At 40.6% G+C, this 17759-nt stretch overlaps 1 protein-coding gene across 1 annotated transcript; it reads right to left on the bottom strand.

Moving 5' to 3' along the window:
- Nucleotides 1-6621: 6621 nt before the first annotated feature.
- LOC110311863 (60S ribosomal protein L39-like) lies at nt 6622-11113 on the bottom strand. The gene is made up of 3 exons (XM_021185433.1): nt 11023-11113; nt 10836-10912; nt 6622-7046 (listed from the first exon to the last, which is right to left on the bottom strand). The coding sequence occupies exon 3, from the start codon at nt 7015-7017 to the stop codon at nt 6862-6864; it is 156 nt and encodes a 51-aa protein (XP_021041092.1). The 5' UTR covers nt 7018-7046; nt 10836-10912; nt 11023-11113; the 3' UTR covers nt 6622-6861.
- Between the last annotated feature and the right edge of the window lie 6646 nt (nt 11114-17759).

Here is a 17759-nt window from a genome sequence, read left to right as displayed (position 1 = left end):
ATTAGCCCAAAAGCTCAGAATACCCAAGATAAATTCACAGATCACATGAAGCTCAAGAAGGAAGACAAAAAAAAAAAAAGAGTTGTCTTGGTCATGGTGTCTGACAAAGGAGATTTATTTGCCCCAGAAGGACAAAAGACAGGGTATAAGAGACAAAGACAGAAGATAGAGGATGAGGGAGAGGGGGAAGGCATATTTATCCTGGTGAGGGGTGTGGGAAAAGCAACAAAAGACTGCCTCTGGATAGAGAGAAGACAGATGTGGCCCATAGGCAAAAGGTGGTTTATAAAGGTAAAGGTTGAAACCCCATGTTAGGATGAGGTGTTTAATTTTAATTGGGCATGTTACTTAGGTGGGCCAAAGGGTGCTTTTGATTGCTGGACTTTAGTACTTTGATAGCTAGACCTTAGTAATCAGCCTTAGGAGGAGGAATTGGCCAAATAAGGGAATTGTCCTTGGTGGCTTGTATTAGGAATGCAATCTAAGAGATTTTACCAAGGAAAAGGGAATGGGGGAGAAGGGCAAGACCTGTCATGGTTGCCACGATTGGGCTGCCTAGAGTTCCTTCTTCACAGCAATATAAAATGAATTTTTTTTGGAGACTCAGTTATGTCATGTGATGTTTTTCTGGAAGTTGTCTTATGAGAGGATGTTTTGCTGAAGTAGACACATAGGAGGATGTTTGGCTGAGAACAGACAGGTGGTTTTTTTGGAAGCAGCAGCCTAGAAAAGGGGCATATGATGTTTTTTAGAGCAGATACTTGAGAGAACATATGATGTTTGGAAAAGGTATAAATATAACCCAACAGACAGTGGACAACGGTATATGGTATTGGTTTGCCTTGTCACTTTTTGCTGCTCATCATTTGTTGTGACTTTGTGAAGAGAAACACACCAAAGAACTTCTCATGATACTTTGGCCGCTTCTTGCAGTTTTCGTGGACTCAGGCTGATCTGAAGAGCCTTGGAGTTTCTTCTTGATCAAACTGCCATTGCTGATTCATGAATGGTGTTTATGAGTGGATCAAGCTACTGCTGCTAAATCTTCTGAACTGAACTGACAACACAGATTGGATTTGCTACAAAAAAACCCACCCTATTCTAAACAGGTCCACATCCTCCTTTGCCCTATTAACCTTTCCTTTCTACTACCTTTGGTGGGTGGTGGGCTAGACGGGAGGTTAAAGCATTTAAGTACACTTATTAAAGTTTTGAAAAATATAAGTATACAGAATAGAACAATGACTAAGACAAAGTATGATTGTTATGATAATTTTTTATTCCAGCACCCATATTACTGGCTTATAATGGCCTGTGTGAATAACACATTAAATGATAGCATAAAGTATGATTATTGTGGTTATTTTATGTTAACAAGATTATGGTTTCCAGATATTACTATGACTTAGTACTATGTGGACTTATTATCTATAGTTATCCATATCTGCTGATTCAAGGAGATAATCTTCAATTATGTGGGTGAGCCTCAACTAATTAACTCAAGGCCGTACTAAGAGAAACAGATTTGCCAAATTACCAGGACTTCTGTCTCCACACTTTGTTAAGTTTCCAGTTTGCTAGGCTGTCATACAAAATTCAAAAGACCATAGCATCCAATAAAAAATGGGTTTATTTTGTTTTGTTTTAGTTTGTTTTTTTTTTAAAAAAATCAGGGTCTCACTATGTAACTCAGGCTATACTGGAACTGTGTAGACCAGGTTGGCCTTGAACTTACAGAGATCTGTCTTTCTCTGCTTCCCAAATACTGGGAACAAAGATGTACACCCCTATGCCTGGTCCACAGCATCCATTTGTTTGAATCTGTAGATTTCTCTCAACATTATAGATTTGACAGCCCTCCCACAACCACAAGCTAATTATTTGTAAAACTCTTCATATATGTACATGTAGTAATTACTACACTAGTATATAAAAATATGTCCTATTGGTTCTGTTTCTGTGGGGAACTTTTATTTTTGTGTGGTGGTAGGATAAGGTGGGTTTATGTTTCATGATACATTTCTGAGGTCAGAGGATAATTTTGTGGAATAAATTATACAGATCAAATTCAGGTCACTAGGTTTTTGAAATAAGTGCCATTATTTACTGAGCTATCTCACTAATACTCTCTGGGGCCAATATTGACTGGTAGAATTCTGAAGAAGGGAACTGTCATTTTATGACTATTGTAGGTATAGGGGTAGGAATGATTTGAACACTTGCCCTAGATACATCCAGGTATATCTGGAAATACAAGCCTTTATTTACTATCTTGCCATAATGGATCTCTGGAATGTAGGGTAATGCTTAATGCTTTTTACTATGTTGTATACTGTCCTTCAGGTATGACATGGCTGTTGCCCTGAAGAAAATCTGCACAAGACCAGGCCTATTGATATTATACCATTTGGTGGGGACAAATTCACAAGGCCATGCTCCTCCACAAGATACAGTTAACAGTTGCTAAGGAAGAGGGACTCGTGAGGCACCTCTCTTTCCTGAAGAGATATGGCAGTTAACAGTTGCGGGGGCAGGGTGGGAGCAGGGAGGGCTTACAGGGCCCTATTCCACTCTAAGGATCTTTTAACAGTTAGCAGTTGCTGGCAGAGTTGTTTTTCTTTAGTAGTGCAGATGTCCCAGTGAAGTCTGCTTGGCAAGCTCAAAAGCATGGACACAGTCCTGAGGCAAAAAGTTTCATGGAAACTTAGTCTCCTGGAGTCTTGGCATCCCATAGCACGAATGCTCCAAATATGTCCCTATGTCAGTTGGTGAGCAGATCTTTGTGCTTTTCTTTAATATTGTTTTATTGTAAGTGCCCCCAAGGAATGATTTCAAATATAGTTAGATTAGCCTCCACCACTGTTCCAATATCCTAGGAAATCTATGAACCAAACTTAGGCTTTGTACTTTGTAAGAATGCTACTCATTCAGATAAAAAGACGCTAGTGTTGACAGAGAGATAGTGAAAGAAATCAGGCATTACAGTTTACTGGAAAAGAGCTAGAAATCTCAGGGCTAGTTCAACAAACTAAATTTAGAATAGCAGCCAAGTCACTCCCATGTGCAGGAATGGCCTTGGAAGAAGGAAGGTTGTGGTCTAAGAAGGAACTAGAGTAAATACTTAAAATAACAGCTGAGTCACTCCCATATACAGGAATTTACAATGGCCTAGGGAGAAAGTGGATTAACTATGGCAAGGGCATAAAGCCCTTGCCCCTGGCTTTTAAGAATAAGCTGCCTTGGGGGGGGGGGCTGCTTTTGATCCCAGTTGTAAAGACTGATTTTTACCCCAGTTGTAAACACTGCCTGGTTCCTGTCAGCTTTTGTGTATGCACTTCTGTTTTGTGTAAAGAGTCATTTTGCATTGGGTAACTTCAATGTACCTTGGATGACCAATGTGTCGCCTAACTTCCTTGTTTTCTTCTGTAATATAAGTCTGATGCTCACTTTGAGAAATTACACTCAGATTCAACACTTTCTCTGGTGTTCATTTCTGTTTGTCGCCCTGCTGACTCCTTGTCGACCTGAATACCGGGACCCTGATTCTCCTGTGTGTTGAGGGGCCGACTGAGTCCAGTCTGCAGTAGGGGTTTTGTAGGTCACTGAATACAGTTACATCATGTTGTCGAAGCATTCCTTAGAAAAACCTTTAAGTGTCAAAATGATCTTGCATAAACTGGTCACTGGTTGCAAGCACCAGGAGTGGGGTATCCCTGTGACAGCATGATCATGTTTTGGGGAGGATTGTGGAAGGACTTTGGAACTTTGAGATTAAAGAACCATTGGGATGTTAAGAGCTCTGTGTGATTTTATTAGACAGGGTTCTCTAGAGTCACAGAACTTATGGATAGTCTCTATATAGTAAAAGAATTTATTGAGGACTTACAGTCGGCAGCCCAATTCCCAACAATGGTTCAGTCGCAGCTGTGAATGGAAGTCCAAGGATCTAGCAATTACTCAGTCTCACACAACAAGCAGGTGAAGGAGCAAGAGCAAAACTCCCTTCTTCCAATGTCCTTATATTGTCTCCAGCAGAGGGTGTAGCCAGATTAAAGGTGTGTTCCACCACACCTTTAATCCCGGATGACCTTGAACTCAGAGATTTAATCTTCTGGAATCCATAGCCACTATGCCTCAAGTTCTCCGTAACAAGATCCAGATCAGAATCTTCTATCTCCAAGCCTCCAGATAAGGGTTACTGGTGAGCCTTCCAATTCTGGATTGTAGTTCATTCCAAATATAGTCAAGTTGACAACCAGGAATAGCCACTACAGTGATGTTCTGTAGGAGTTTGGAAGATAATATTGAAAACAGTGCAGAAGATGGAAGCCTGGTTTGTGAAATTTTAGAGGGAAAATTAAAGACTCTTATCAGGGCTGTTGCTATTTTGATTGTGAAGATTCTGGGGTTTTGCTTAGCTGGGGCTGAAGACTCAGCCATGATTAACAATATACCAGAACTAATATAGTAAAACCTTTGCATTTCTGAGCCTGTTGATGCTGGTTAGCTGGAGCTAAGAAATTAGTGGTGATTAAGAAGAGACCAGCATCATTGAGGTGAAATCTTCTGGGAAGTATTTTCTGAGCACACAAAGAAGCTGTGTGGTGGTGCACACCTTTAATCCCAGCACTTGGGAGGCAGAGGCAGGCAGATTTCTGAGTTCAAGACCAGCCTGATCTACAAAGTGAGTTCCAGGACAGCCAGGGCTATACAGAGAAACCCTGTCTCGAAAAAAAAAAAAAAAAAAACAAAAATAAAAACAAAAACGTGTTCCAGATATAACCAAGGTTGTACCTCATGCTGCAGTGGGACTTGGTAATGTATAAGAGTCACTCAGGTATTACTGGGTTTGAAGGCACGAAGGGGTCATGAAGAACAGCTGAGGCTTGACACTGTGAGAGACCATGGAAGGCCATTGGTGAAGGTGCAGCCTCAGTTGCAGTTGATGGCCCAGGACTGAAGGTCATGCAAAGGAGGCTTGGCGCCATGAAGAGAGCCTATGAGAGGCTATTTGTGAAGCCTAGTTGCAGTATTTTGGAGATGCCAGTACCATGAGATAACCACTATCAATAGCAGCAGCGAAGTACAGGTAGCTAGAGCCTAGAAGACAGGGAGTGTGCTACTAAGGCCAGTGCTGGAGAAGTGACCCAAGCCCTTGGAGGAGCCCAGAAGATTGTGAGTAGATTCCAGGCATTGGAAGGTTGGGAGTTTGATTTTGCTTTTGAGTGTGACTGTGCCCTGATATTTTCCCCTCCTGAAGGAATAAAGTATTTTAGTAGAATCCACAGTTAAGAAACTCTGAATTTTAAAATGTTAAAAAGATTTTGAATTTTAAAAGACTGGATATTTTAAAGGGATTAAATAAACTTTTAATATGTAAAGACTGTGGCGCATGCCTTTAATCCCAGCACTTGGGAGGCAGAGGCAGGCAGATTTCTGAGTTCAAGGCCAGCCTGGTCTACAAAGTGAGTTCCAGGACAGCCAGAGCTATAAAGAGAAACCCTGTCTCGAAAAACCAAAAACAACAACAAAAACCCAAAAAACCAAACCAAACCAAACCAAACCAAAAGACTGTGGGACTCTTAAAGTTATTTAGATCTTGGGGATAAGAAAGTAATGACTGAGGCTTAATAGTGATGTGTTTTTATGTCAAATTGACAAGGGGTCAATTGTACTGGCTGGTTTTGAGTGTCAACTTGACACAGGCTGGAGTTACCACAGAGAAAGGAGCCTCCCTGAGGAAATGCCTCCATGAGATCCAGCTGTAAGGCATTTTCTCAATTAGTGATCAAGGGTGGGAAGGCCCATTGTGGGTGGTGTCATCCTTGGCCTGGTAGTCTTAGGTTCTGTAGGAAAGTAAGCTGAGCAAGCCAGTAAAGAACATCCCTCCATGGCCTCTGCATCAGCTCCTGCTTCCTGACCTGCTTGAGTTCCAGTACTGACTTCCTTCAGTGATAAACTGCAATGTTGAAATGTAAGCTGAATAAACCCTTTCCTCCCCAACTCGCTTCTTGGTCATGATGTTTGTGCAGGAATAGAAACTCTGACTAAGACACCAGCCATACATTTCTATACAATGTGTCCCTGACCTCAAGGTTATTAATTAAGCCTGATGCTTAACTGCTACCTCCCTGCTTCATGGATCCTTTAGACACATTAATTAAAACTTAAAACAGCTTTGGCTTTCACAAAAATTGCAGAACTCACTAAGGGATTAAAGAGCACCAGAAGAATATACAGAGAAGTCAGAAATGTGCCAAGAGAGTTGATGTCACTTATTTTGGAGACAAAACAGTCCGATCCAGGAACTAGCTTTGTAGGCCAGGCTATCCACAAAGTCACAGAGATCCACCTGCCACCGCCTCCTGAGGCAATAGCTGCTTTTTAACATTTGTTAAATAAGACACAGATAAAGGACCAGAGAGCAATTATTGATTGAAAAAAAGAAATAATCTCATTTCAATTGTCACATGAAATGATAGAGAAAATGAGTCTTGACAAATAAGTTTCTTTTTACTTCTGTCACTTAGGTTTAGAGTCCTCCAAACATTCAGAAGGCTGAGGAAGGAAGATCGTGAGTGTCTCAACCCCAAACTACACAAACAAGATCCAGGATATCGCTCACTGATAGAATACTTGTTTATTATGCAGATGTTCCTGAACCACAAAACAAAGTAAGTTGTAACACACAAGCAATTTTTTTCTAAACAAAAGGTTTCACATATTTATTACTGAACTGCTGAATCAACTTACTAAAGCACAGAAAGAAAACTTATATTCCTAATAAACACAATCAGCTGTCCAGACAATGGTAATGTTGTAAACGCTACAGTAAGTTACAGCATAAGTACATGTGGTTCCTTATAGACCCAATTTGGTTCGTCTCCAGTGTCTCCGCTTGGAGTTGTACATGATTTTATTGCCAGTTTTCATCTGAATCCATTGTGGAATGGGACGATTTTGCTTTTGTTTCTTGGCCAGGAATCGCTTGATCCTGAAGGTCTTGTGAGAAGCCATGGTGAAGAACCAAGTCAGACAGGCACACACTGAGTGAAAGAGATGGGCAAAAACTTCTAGTCATTAAAAGAAAACGAAAGAGGCAATCAAAAGAACAAGCAAGTGAAGCACCCACAACAGTTGATCCAGAAATGGTGATCATACACACACACACACATACATACACAAAACTCCACTAAGAATCCATCCAATAAATGAACATATTGTCCTCAAGGTCATCCTGTGCTGAGACCCAGCCTGACAAAAACACAGGGAGTGGGGAGGGAAAGAAGCTTCCAAATCAGTCAATTCAGTCAGGCAAAGATTTTGATAATCAGAAAAAGGGTTGTACTAAGTAATTTTCTTCAAGTATCAAGAAATTGGCAGAAATATATTCTAAGAATGACCTAGGAAACTTGTCCTATGCCATGTAGGTTAAAGAATTTTATAACCTTACTCTTATAACATTTAAAGTACTTTCTTAAACAGTATTACCTGCATATGTGTGTATAATTTTTTGCTAGTATTTAAAAATCTCGAGTGCTAAAATGATTACTTTTTTTTTACTTTACTACACCAAAATTAGTTTTAAAAATACATCAAGCAAAAATATCACCTAATTTTGATAATGTAATGATTTAATTTTATTTGAATAATTCAAGTACGCTACAAAATAAAAAGATGAGCCAGGCACGGTAGTGTATGTATGCTATTAATATCAGTATTCAGGAGGCAAGAGGATCTCTAGAGTTCAAGGCCAGCCTGGTCTATCTACATAGCAAGATTCCAGCCATCTTGCCAATGAGGGCTATAAAGTTAGAACATGTCTTGAAGGGGAGAGAAAGACAAAAAGACATTTTTCTTCTGTCATCAAAATAATAATTTGAATGGTGTAAAAGACAGTTGAAAATTAGAGACAGAGAGTACTTGTTCTTCCGGAAGACCCCAGCTCAGTTCCCAGAACCCACATGACAGCTGACAAACATCTGTAACTCCAGTTCCAAGGAATCTAACACTCTCTTCTAACCTCTGAGGGACCAGGCACAAACAGTGCACATACATCATACATGCAAGCACTCATACACATCAAAATAAATGTAAAAACAAAAATTAAAGGAGACAGAGGTGCTGAAATTCTCCTTTATGACAAAGGCACCTTCTCCTAAATACCTTTTCCCACACTGAAATCATGATCTACTTTATCTTTGAGATTTTATATTCATTTCATTGCTTTCTCCACTAGAAAAGAAAAACAACTGATTTACTGAGCACAGATTCCCCTAATGTGCCATTTGTGGTGGTTTCACTAAGAATTCACCCCACCCAACTCCACAGCCTCACATATTTGAATGGTTAGTCATCAGAGAGTGGCACTATTTTGAAAACAATTAGGAGGGATAGCCTCATTGAAGGAAGTATGTGTCACTGTAGGTGAGCTTTGAATTTTATAAGCCCACACCAGACCCAGTGTGTCTCTGCCAACAGATGATGCTGTAGTGTAATATCCAAAATAAGTTCAAGACCACCTAGGCCCTTCCCCTCTGAAGGGACTTTCAGAAACATAGTGGTCAATATGACTGAGTCTACAGCTGAAAATGAGCTGTTCTCAGAAAAATAACCATAACAAGATAGCAGTTCCCAGAGAAATTCCCCCTACCCTGCCCCACACTGAATTCTGAAAAGAAAAAACAAAATTACAAGGGCAGGCGGAGTGAGGGACTAGGCCAAAGGGTTACTTACCCTATACAAACCAACCAATGCCCGAAAAGGTTACTTGCTACACCAATGAGAATAAGCCAGCTACCCTGTTGCCCAAATCTGCCCCTTATAAGGAATAAAAAGTGTGTTCTTTCTTTGTTCTGGGTCTCTACTCTGGCCTGCGTGCTGAGAGGGGGTTCCCCAACATATTGGAATAAAAAAAAAAAAAAAAAACTCTTGTGGTTTGTAGTGATGGTGGTCTCTGTGGTCTTTGTGAGTGAGGTCTTTTGACAAATTCCAAAATTAGCTCTTGGCTACTCTTCTAGCACCTTCCTACATCCCACCATGCTCCTGGTCAAGATGATAATGAACTAAGCCTCTGAAAAATATATGCAAGCCCCCATTTTTATGCCAGTTGCCTTGTTCATGGATCTCTTCACAGCAGTAGAGCAGGTCTAAATTCTAGCATTTGAAGAGTCAGTAAGAATAAGGACTACAGGTCCCTTTGCATGGGAAAAAACTAATAAGATTATTAAGTGGAATTAACAGCTTAGCTTAGTATATTGATGTCTATATGTAATCAGAACCCTTGGCAGTTAGAGGGGAGAGGATCAGTAAGTGGTTCAAGGTCTGACTTGGACAGTATGAGATTTTTTTTCCTGTCATACCCAATCAAAATCAAGGAAGAATGGAATTAAATTTCACCTTTATCTCAGAGATCTACTTACCTCTTGCCTTCCAATTGACAGGTGGGATTAAAGGCACATGCTGCCATGCCTAGCTTATGGGTATATTTTGAAACCAAAATAAATCTAGTCATTGTAGCACTGTTATTGTTTAAATTGCTTGTGAGATGGTCTCACATAGCTGGTATGACCTCAAATTCTCTAAGTATGAGAGATGCCTATGGATCCTCCTGTTTCCCTTTGTATAAAATAGTGACTTTCAGCCTTACACTTACCTGGTCTGCCATCGGAGAATAACCTCAGAGGCATATCCTTTGAACACAAAGATACCACTAACTATAAGTCTCAAAATCATAAAACTACAAAAAGAAACAGTACAGGAGGACCATACGGGCACAAAGTCATAACAAAACCATTTCAAACCAAAAGGCCCCAAACATACTGAACATACCAAATGAAAGCCTTAGCATCTTCAACTGGACCCCTTTTTAAAAGCCTGCCATGGTGATAGTACCACTGATTTGTCATCAGACCACTGAGTATGTGAGTCTGACAGGGAATTTCCAGCCCTGTGTACTGACCAACCAGATCTGGCCCTCCATCTCACCTAAAAAGCCCCATGCCTCTGTGGCTTAGATTAGCTTATTCTGCAAGCCTCCAGCAGTTCTTCAAATGTGTTCCTTAATATTTTATTTGACCAACTGCAATGACTGTTTGCATTGGAGTGATTCTACTATGTATTAAAAAGTATGAAAAGTTGTCATCTCTGCCTTCTTTTTCTGTTTTACTTTGGTTCAGACTCCTTGCTTGACTTCTAAAGGCATGGTAATCACTGAGTATCCTTCTTCCTGTATCATATCTCTCAAAACTGGTGTTGGCAACTAGTTAGGCTTTAACATGCTTTGGAGGACACTAGAGTCAGGGTCCCCTGAATACACATAATCAACCTTGTATAAAGCCAAGCACTGAAACTGCAGTACTCTTTAAATACTAGTCAGGGTAACAGGACCTGAGTCATATCTCTGGCCCCATAGGAAGACATGGTAACCCGATTTGTATAGAAGGTTCTAACTAGATATCTAAATCCTGTTCAAAACCCCAAGTATTATAACTGTCAATGAAGAGACTCTCTAATACATAAGGGGACATCACTAGTTCCTTCTGTGAAATCAATCCAAATGGGGCTGCAGGGCTGAGGATGTAGCTCGGGTGGCAGTTGTGTGGCATACAGGAAGTCCTAGGTTTAATCCCAGCCTGAGGTAGAAATTCGCCTCTACACAGTCAAAGTAAAATGGATCAAAAGGACGAAATCATTGGAAATGTTTGTAAGGGAAACAAAGGGGCCGAGGGAAGGAAAGGGGACCACAACTCAGGAGAAAAACCACTACAAAGACCTAAAAGGAAATTGCTGGGCTTTTAAAAAACAACTAATTGCCACATAGTGTTTCCTCTTACCTCTTCCCGGTGAGTTTAAACCAGATTTGAACTTGGAAAGGCAAGGTGGATTTGAGCACCTGACTCTGCCGGGTTTCCTAGAAAAAAACAAAAAACCGAAAGTTTCCTTAGCAGTGAGGCACAGGCCTTGAGCCCCAAAACTGAGATGGTAGCACAAGCCCAGGCGCAATGCCACACAGCGACCCACCTGTGAGCCCTGCACCGCGGGAGCCCTGGACCACACACCAGAACAACCACGCTGCTGCAGGCTCGGCAGTTAAAAGAATGGCGACCACCGGAAATCCGGAAAGGCCTGGCGGCTAGGGAGAGGCAGTGGGTGTTGTAAGTACGCAGGCGCGGATTGCGTAAAGCAAGCACTAGCTTCCAGCGCTTCCGGGTAAGGCAAATTCTGGGGCTGAGTCTCCGTATCTTGCGCTTGCTAGCCTTCCCGGGATGACCATTAGAACTGTTAATGCCTTAGGAGCTTGAGATCCAGAAACTGCCAAATACTATTATGCAGGACGGAAATTTTCACCTCTCAAGTATAACAGGAATGCTGCTCTCCACCCCCAGGACTCAAAATATGCTTTGAATTATCTGCAGTTATGAATTATCTGCAGATAAAAAGCTTGCAGACAAGAAAGGAGATAAAAAATGACATGTCATGTGCCGTAGTGGCTCTTGTTCATAATCCCAATATTTGAGAGGTAAAAGAAAAAAGAAGTTCAAGGTCACTCTTGGCCACACTTAGCAAATGCCAAGTTAGCCAGGGCTACACACGACCCTGCCTCCAAAAGTAAAATCACATGTCAAAGCCACATTTACGACATCCATGCCCGCAATTAAGTCCAGGAGCTCAAACTGACAAAGCTGGCAAAGAAGCCCGCAAAGGCTTCTGACCTCAAACCCATATTTATACCAAACCCACATAAAAGTGGCATTCTGCCAGGATAGTTCTACAGTCCATTCAGTCACTGTTGGTTTGGGGGCTCTATGGACATTTTGTGCTAAGTTATAGCTCCTGTGTCCAGTGTCAGCTGTGTTTTCTCTGACTCACATCATGTTGTCTAAAGATAAACTGGTCCCTATTAAAGGGTAAAAATATCTCCATCTGACATGGAAGCTTCCCACTCTCAACGGTACCTGATGGCACAGATGGTTCCTATATGAAAGAAACCATGACTCAAAGATAGAATTCAGCAAAAATGCTCCTTATCTGAGACTATGGGGTGGAACCTAAGGCAGTAAGTTTTCCACTGGCTACCATCCCGATAGTCATTTCTGCCTTCAGAACCCACAGAGCCTCTCCTTGATGTGCCTTAGTGCACAACCTTCATTCTCTTGGACAGCTTGTCTTTCATTGTCTGTATTAGAACACAGTCTGCTTCTGGTGGAATGGAGTTATGCTCATGTATCTTTGTCACATGGTCCCAGGGTTTCTTGGTGGGTAATTTCCAGGGGACAGGATTGGTGGGATTTCAAGTCCTGAGCTTGGGTCAAACTCAGGGATTGGTAGGATTTTGTTTCTTGGACTTTGTGCCTGGGGTCAGGGTGTTTTTCCTTTGGCCTTTTCACCCTACATTGCTCAGATACATATCTAAGCCAATAGAAAGGACCCTGATATAGCTGTCTCTTGTGAGGCTATGCCCGTGCCTGGCTAATCTGCCTTCACTTCTTCCTGTCTTGACTTCTCTCAATGATAGACTTACTTGGAAGTGAAAAATGCAACAAGTTCTTTCCTCTACAAGCTGCTCTGGTCAGGGTCTCTAAAGCAGCAACAGAAATCCCAATTCACTCAGCCCATTTTTTTGAATGGATGGCTGTTATAGGATAGCTGATAAGTTTAGGGTTAGAGTTTTTTGTGCCCAGCAATAGTGTTATCTGGTAACTTTTAAAATAGTAAAGTGGTCTAGTGTTTTTCTTCTGTGGAGCTAAGGTGGGCAGGAGAAAGAAAAAAGACAGGGTGGTTGATGGCGGTTTGGCAAAGGTGGCCAGGAGGAAGAGGTCTGCAGGCAGCAGCTCCTGGCTTTCCCAAGTTGCAAGTGATCCGGAGCTAAGCTGAAAGTGAGGGCCTTGGTCCCCATCAAAGGAGGAAGCATGGTTTTAAAATTATACCAACATATTCTAGTCATTAATTTTCTAATAGACATATAGCAGACAGAGATTCTCTCCTTGTCTCTGGGCATCCTTTTCACTTGATTGTGTCCTTAACTCTACAGCAGATTTTTAGGTTTATGAGGCCCAACTTGTCAATCTTTGCCCTTAACGCCTGGGCAAATGGAATTCAGAAAAGTCCTTGCCTACACCTAGATCCTCTTTTATTCTAGTGATTTGTGGTTAAAGGGTTTCACAGTGTGGTTTTAAATCCATTTGGAGTTAGTTTCTATGCAAAGCAATAGATATGGATCTAACTTAATTCTCCTACATGTAGATATCCAGTTTTCCCAGAAACATTGTTTGGAGGTGCTTTTGTGATGGCTAACATTATGTTGATTGCTAAGTTTATGTTTAAAAGTTTAAAAGTCACTGTGCTTAAGAGAACTACCAATCAGAAATGAACTTCCAAAGTTAATTTTTAAAGTAATTATCTGATCTTATTTATGCAACTCTTGTTTTTGCCAAGATAATCGGTCACAAGGTTAACTGCTGTTTCTGCTTCTGTAAACAAAAGCTGGCTTTACTGGAGATAACCAGGACACCTGCAAGACATCGGTTTTACAAAACAGAATGTAACCTTGTGCTTGAAGGATGTATGTTTTCACATAAACAGAATATAACTTTATGTTCCTAGCTAATGTGGCTGGGCATTACATTTGGGGTTCCCTAGTCCCTGCAATACTCCTAGTGTATGAATTAGCATAATTGACTCTCTTATTATCAATATATTCACAGTCAGACAGGTGAATCTCTGAATGACCCCATATGGATGGTCCATAATATTTCCTTTTCTCCAAGTTACATTTTTAGCATATTTGTCAAATATTAAATAGCTGAAACTGTGTATGCTCATATTTGCATCTTCCACTGTTTCATTGGTCTACAAATCTGCTTTCATGCCAGTACTATACTGTTTTTATTACTTTATTTATTACTTTATTTATTTATTTTGTGGAGATGGTATCTCTATGTAGCCTGGCTGCCCTGGAACACACTATGTAGACCAGGCTGGCCTCAAATGTACACAGTCCCACCTCTATCTCCTGAATGTAGGTACTGGGATTAAAGATATGTGCCATCTTTCCAACTTCCATAATACATCTTGAATTCTGGCATGGTGATGGTAATCCCTCTAGCATTTTGGATTTTTTTCCTAGAGGGTTGATTTGGTTGTCTGATGTCCACTGTAGTTCCAAGTGAATTTTATAGTGCTCTTTCTATTTCTGTGACTGCAACAAATCTGCAAATAACTCTTGGTAGACTGGCCGTTTTCACACCATTAATTCTACCAGTCAATGAGCATGGGATAGCTTCCCATTTTTTGGTGTCTTTCTCAGCCTCTTTGATCTGGGCCAGTAGCTTCTTTTTCAGTGACATGTTCACAAGAGAAAGGACCAGGGGATAAGAAACAAAAAAGAAGAGAAGGAAGCTTGACAGCAGGAGATCTTGCACACTGGTGGCTCTTGCAAGCAAGTTTATTGAGAAATATAGTAACTTATGTACTGTTCTCAGGAGGAAAATGGGACATAGTCATCAGAAAGCCATTACTCAATCATAGGAAGACAGAAGAAGCTAAGAAAATGATGGCACACAAAAGAAACACAGGGCATCTCAACTGTATTATAGTCAGAGCTCTCAGTGGTCTTAGCACTGATGACTTCAGATTCTTCTGGGGGGAAAAGTCAGGTTGCCAGAAACCTTAATTTCTTCAATACCCTTGCAGCAGGATTGTCTGGATCTTGGCAAGTCTGCCCCTGGCAAGGACACAGAATTATTGTTTTGTCTTTTCATCATGGCCTCTGAGAAATCCTTCTGTTAGCCTTGTTTCCAACAATTTTTTTTATATGTATTTATTATTTACATGTAAGTACACTGTAGCTGTCTTCAGATACACCAGTAGAGGGAGTCAGATGTCATTACAGATGGTTGTAAGCCACCATGTGGTTGCTGAGATTTGAACTCAGGACTTTTGGAAGAACAGTCAGTGCTCTTAACCTCTGAGCCATCTCTCCAGCGCCGCCCCCCAACATTTTCTCTTTAGAAACTTGAAGTTTTAAGTGTAGAGGTTTTCCATTTTCTTAATTAGGTTTAAATCTTGTCTTAGACTTTCCATTGCTGTCAAGATACATCATGACCAAGGCAATTCTTATAAGGACATCATTTAATTGGGGCTGGCTTACAGTTTCAGCGGTTCAGTCTATTCTCATCATGGCAGTATCCAGGCAGACATGGTGCTGGAAAAGGAGATTATCTTGATCTAAAGGCCGCCAGGAGGAGACTGTCTTCTGTAGGCAACCAGGAGGAGGCTCTCTCTTCCACACTGGGCAGAGCTTGAACATAGGACCTCAAAGCCAACTTCCACAGTGACATGCTTTCTCCAACAAGGCCACACCTTCTCCAATAAGGTCACATCTCCTAATAGTGCCACTTGCCATGGGCCAAGCATATTCAAATATCTACAGTCCTCGATATTTTTTTCCTTGAGGGTGTTGTGAATAGGAATTTAAATCCTAATTCCCATTGACAATTAAGTGATGAAGGACAAACAGCTTTGCAGAAAGTAGAGGAAGCTACTAGTCAACAGCAGATACCTTCTATAGACTATGATCAAGTGTTGGCTGTTTGCATTCTTGCTACTTCTCATGCACCCACAGAAGTTCTTTGGCAAAAGGGACCGTTAATGTGGATTCATCTTTCTTCATCCCCAAAGAAACTCTTAACACCTTATTATGAAGCTGTTGCTGTGTTAATAAAGAATTGTAGGTTAGAATCATGAATGTATTTTAGGAAAGAACCTGATGAAATATTTATTCCTTACTCAAAACATCAATTAAATTGGTTATTGCAGAATACTGATATTTGACCTATTGCATGTGCAAACTTTTCAGACAAAATTGATAATCATTATTCAAAAGACAAGTTGTTACAATTTGCCTCTATGCATGCTTGTGTATTTCCTGTAAATTTAAGCATGTAGCCCATATATAATATAAAAGCAGACTGGAAAAAAATAAACCCGCTTCAGCCTCAGTACTGGCTGGAGTCATGTTATAGTGTTTTCTAATTGCCTTTGTCTTTTCAATCCTCACTCCCTCTCTTGAGACCCAGTTGACTGACTGAGCTAGTTTGGTTGCTACACCTTCTGCTGGAGACCTACATAAGGACATTGGAAGAAGGACATTCACTCTTCATCCTGATTACATTTACTTGCCAGCACATCTGTTGGCCTACAGAAGACCAGCTGATTCAACTAGCCTTGTGGGACTGAGTAACTACTAGATTCTTGGACTTCCCATCCATAGCTGCCCATTGTTAGGTTAGTTGGAACATATACTGTAAGTCATCACAAAAAATTCCTTTAATATATAGAGACATTCTATAAGTCCTGTGACTCTAGAGAACCCTGATTAATAAAAGATAATAATATAGCTTTGTCTTTAAGTCCATAATTTATTATATTTATGGATTTACATATGTGGAACTATCCCTGAATCTAGGGGATAAAACTAATATGATCATAGTGGATAGGCTTTTCAATATTTGTTTGTATCTAGTTACAAGTATTTTTACTTAGGGTGGCTGTTATGTCTTACTTGGTTTATTATTAGAGTAAAACTGGCTTTGGAGGAGTTTCAAAGTACTCTTCTGTCTCATTCTCTTTTCATTTTATTTAAGAATGATTGGATGGGGCTGGGTGTGGTGGTACATGCTTTTAATCCCAGCACTTGGGAGGCAGAGGCAGGCAGATTTCTGAGTTTGAGGCCAGCCTGGTCTACAAAGTGAGTTCCAGAACAGCCAGGGCTATACAGGGAAACCCTGTCTCAAAACAAAACAAAACAAAACAAAACAAGACAAAAAGAATGATTGGATGTAGGTCTTTATTGAAAGTCTAGTAAAATTCTGCTGTGGCGCTGGGCTTCTTTTACTTGCAAGGGTTTTTGGTTTTGTTTTTGTTTTGTGTTTCAGCCTCTTCATTTGCTTTGGACTGTTTGGGTTGCTGGTCTCTACTTGGCTTAACTTTGGTGGTTTGAGTGGATCTAGAAATTTTGCCATTAATTTTAGATTTTCTTAACTTAATGGAGCATTTTAAAAGTATCCCCAGCTGGGTGGTGGAGATACACACCTTTAGTCCCAGCACTCGGGAGGCAGAGGCAGATGGATCTCTGAGTTCAAGGCCAGTCTACTCTATAGAGGAAGCTCTAGGGAAAGCCAGAGTTACTCAGGGAAATCCTGTCTCAAAAACCCAGATAGATAGATAGATAGATAGATAGATAGATAGATAGATAGATAGGCGGGCACATGGATGGATGGATGGACATGCACTTGAGTTGCATCAAGTCATTTTTTTCTGCTTTTTATGATTATTTAATGTAGACACTCAGCGCTTACCCACAAATTTCTCATAGGACTTATTTTTAATGCATTTCAAAACATTTTCTTTTCTCTTCCTTCCTTCTTTTCTTTTCTTTTTTATGGTTTTCTTTTGAGATAGGGTCTTTATATAACTGGTCTTGAACAACAATTTTAAAAGTCCAAANTTCAAAGTCTCTTCTGAGATTCATCCAATCACTTAATTGTAATCCCCAAAGCAAGTCAGGAAACCAAACTCTAAACTCTAAACTCTGCATCTACATTTCTGATTTCAAGGAGGTCTTCAGATCTCCAGCTCCTTTTTCATTTTTGTTGACTGCAAAAACTTCTTTCTCCTGGGCTGGTTCCACTCCCTGTTGGCAGCTTTCCACTACGGCTGCTGTTCTTGGTGATCATCCCATGGTACTGACATCTCCA

This window comes from Mus caroli, chromosome 16 (genome assembly GCF_900094665.2).
Source record: "Mus caroli chromosome 16, CAROLI_EIJ_v1.1, whole genome shotgun sequence".
NCBI classification, from domain to species: domain Eukaryota; kingdom Metazoa; phylum Chordata; class Mammalia; order Rodentia; family Muridae; genus Mus; species Mus caroli.
This window is presented reverse-complemented; position numbering and strand designations above follow the sequence as displayed.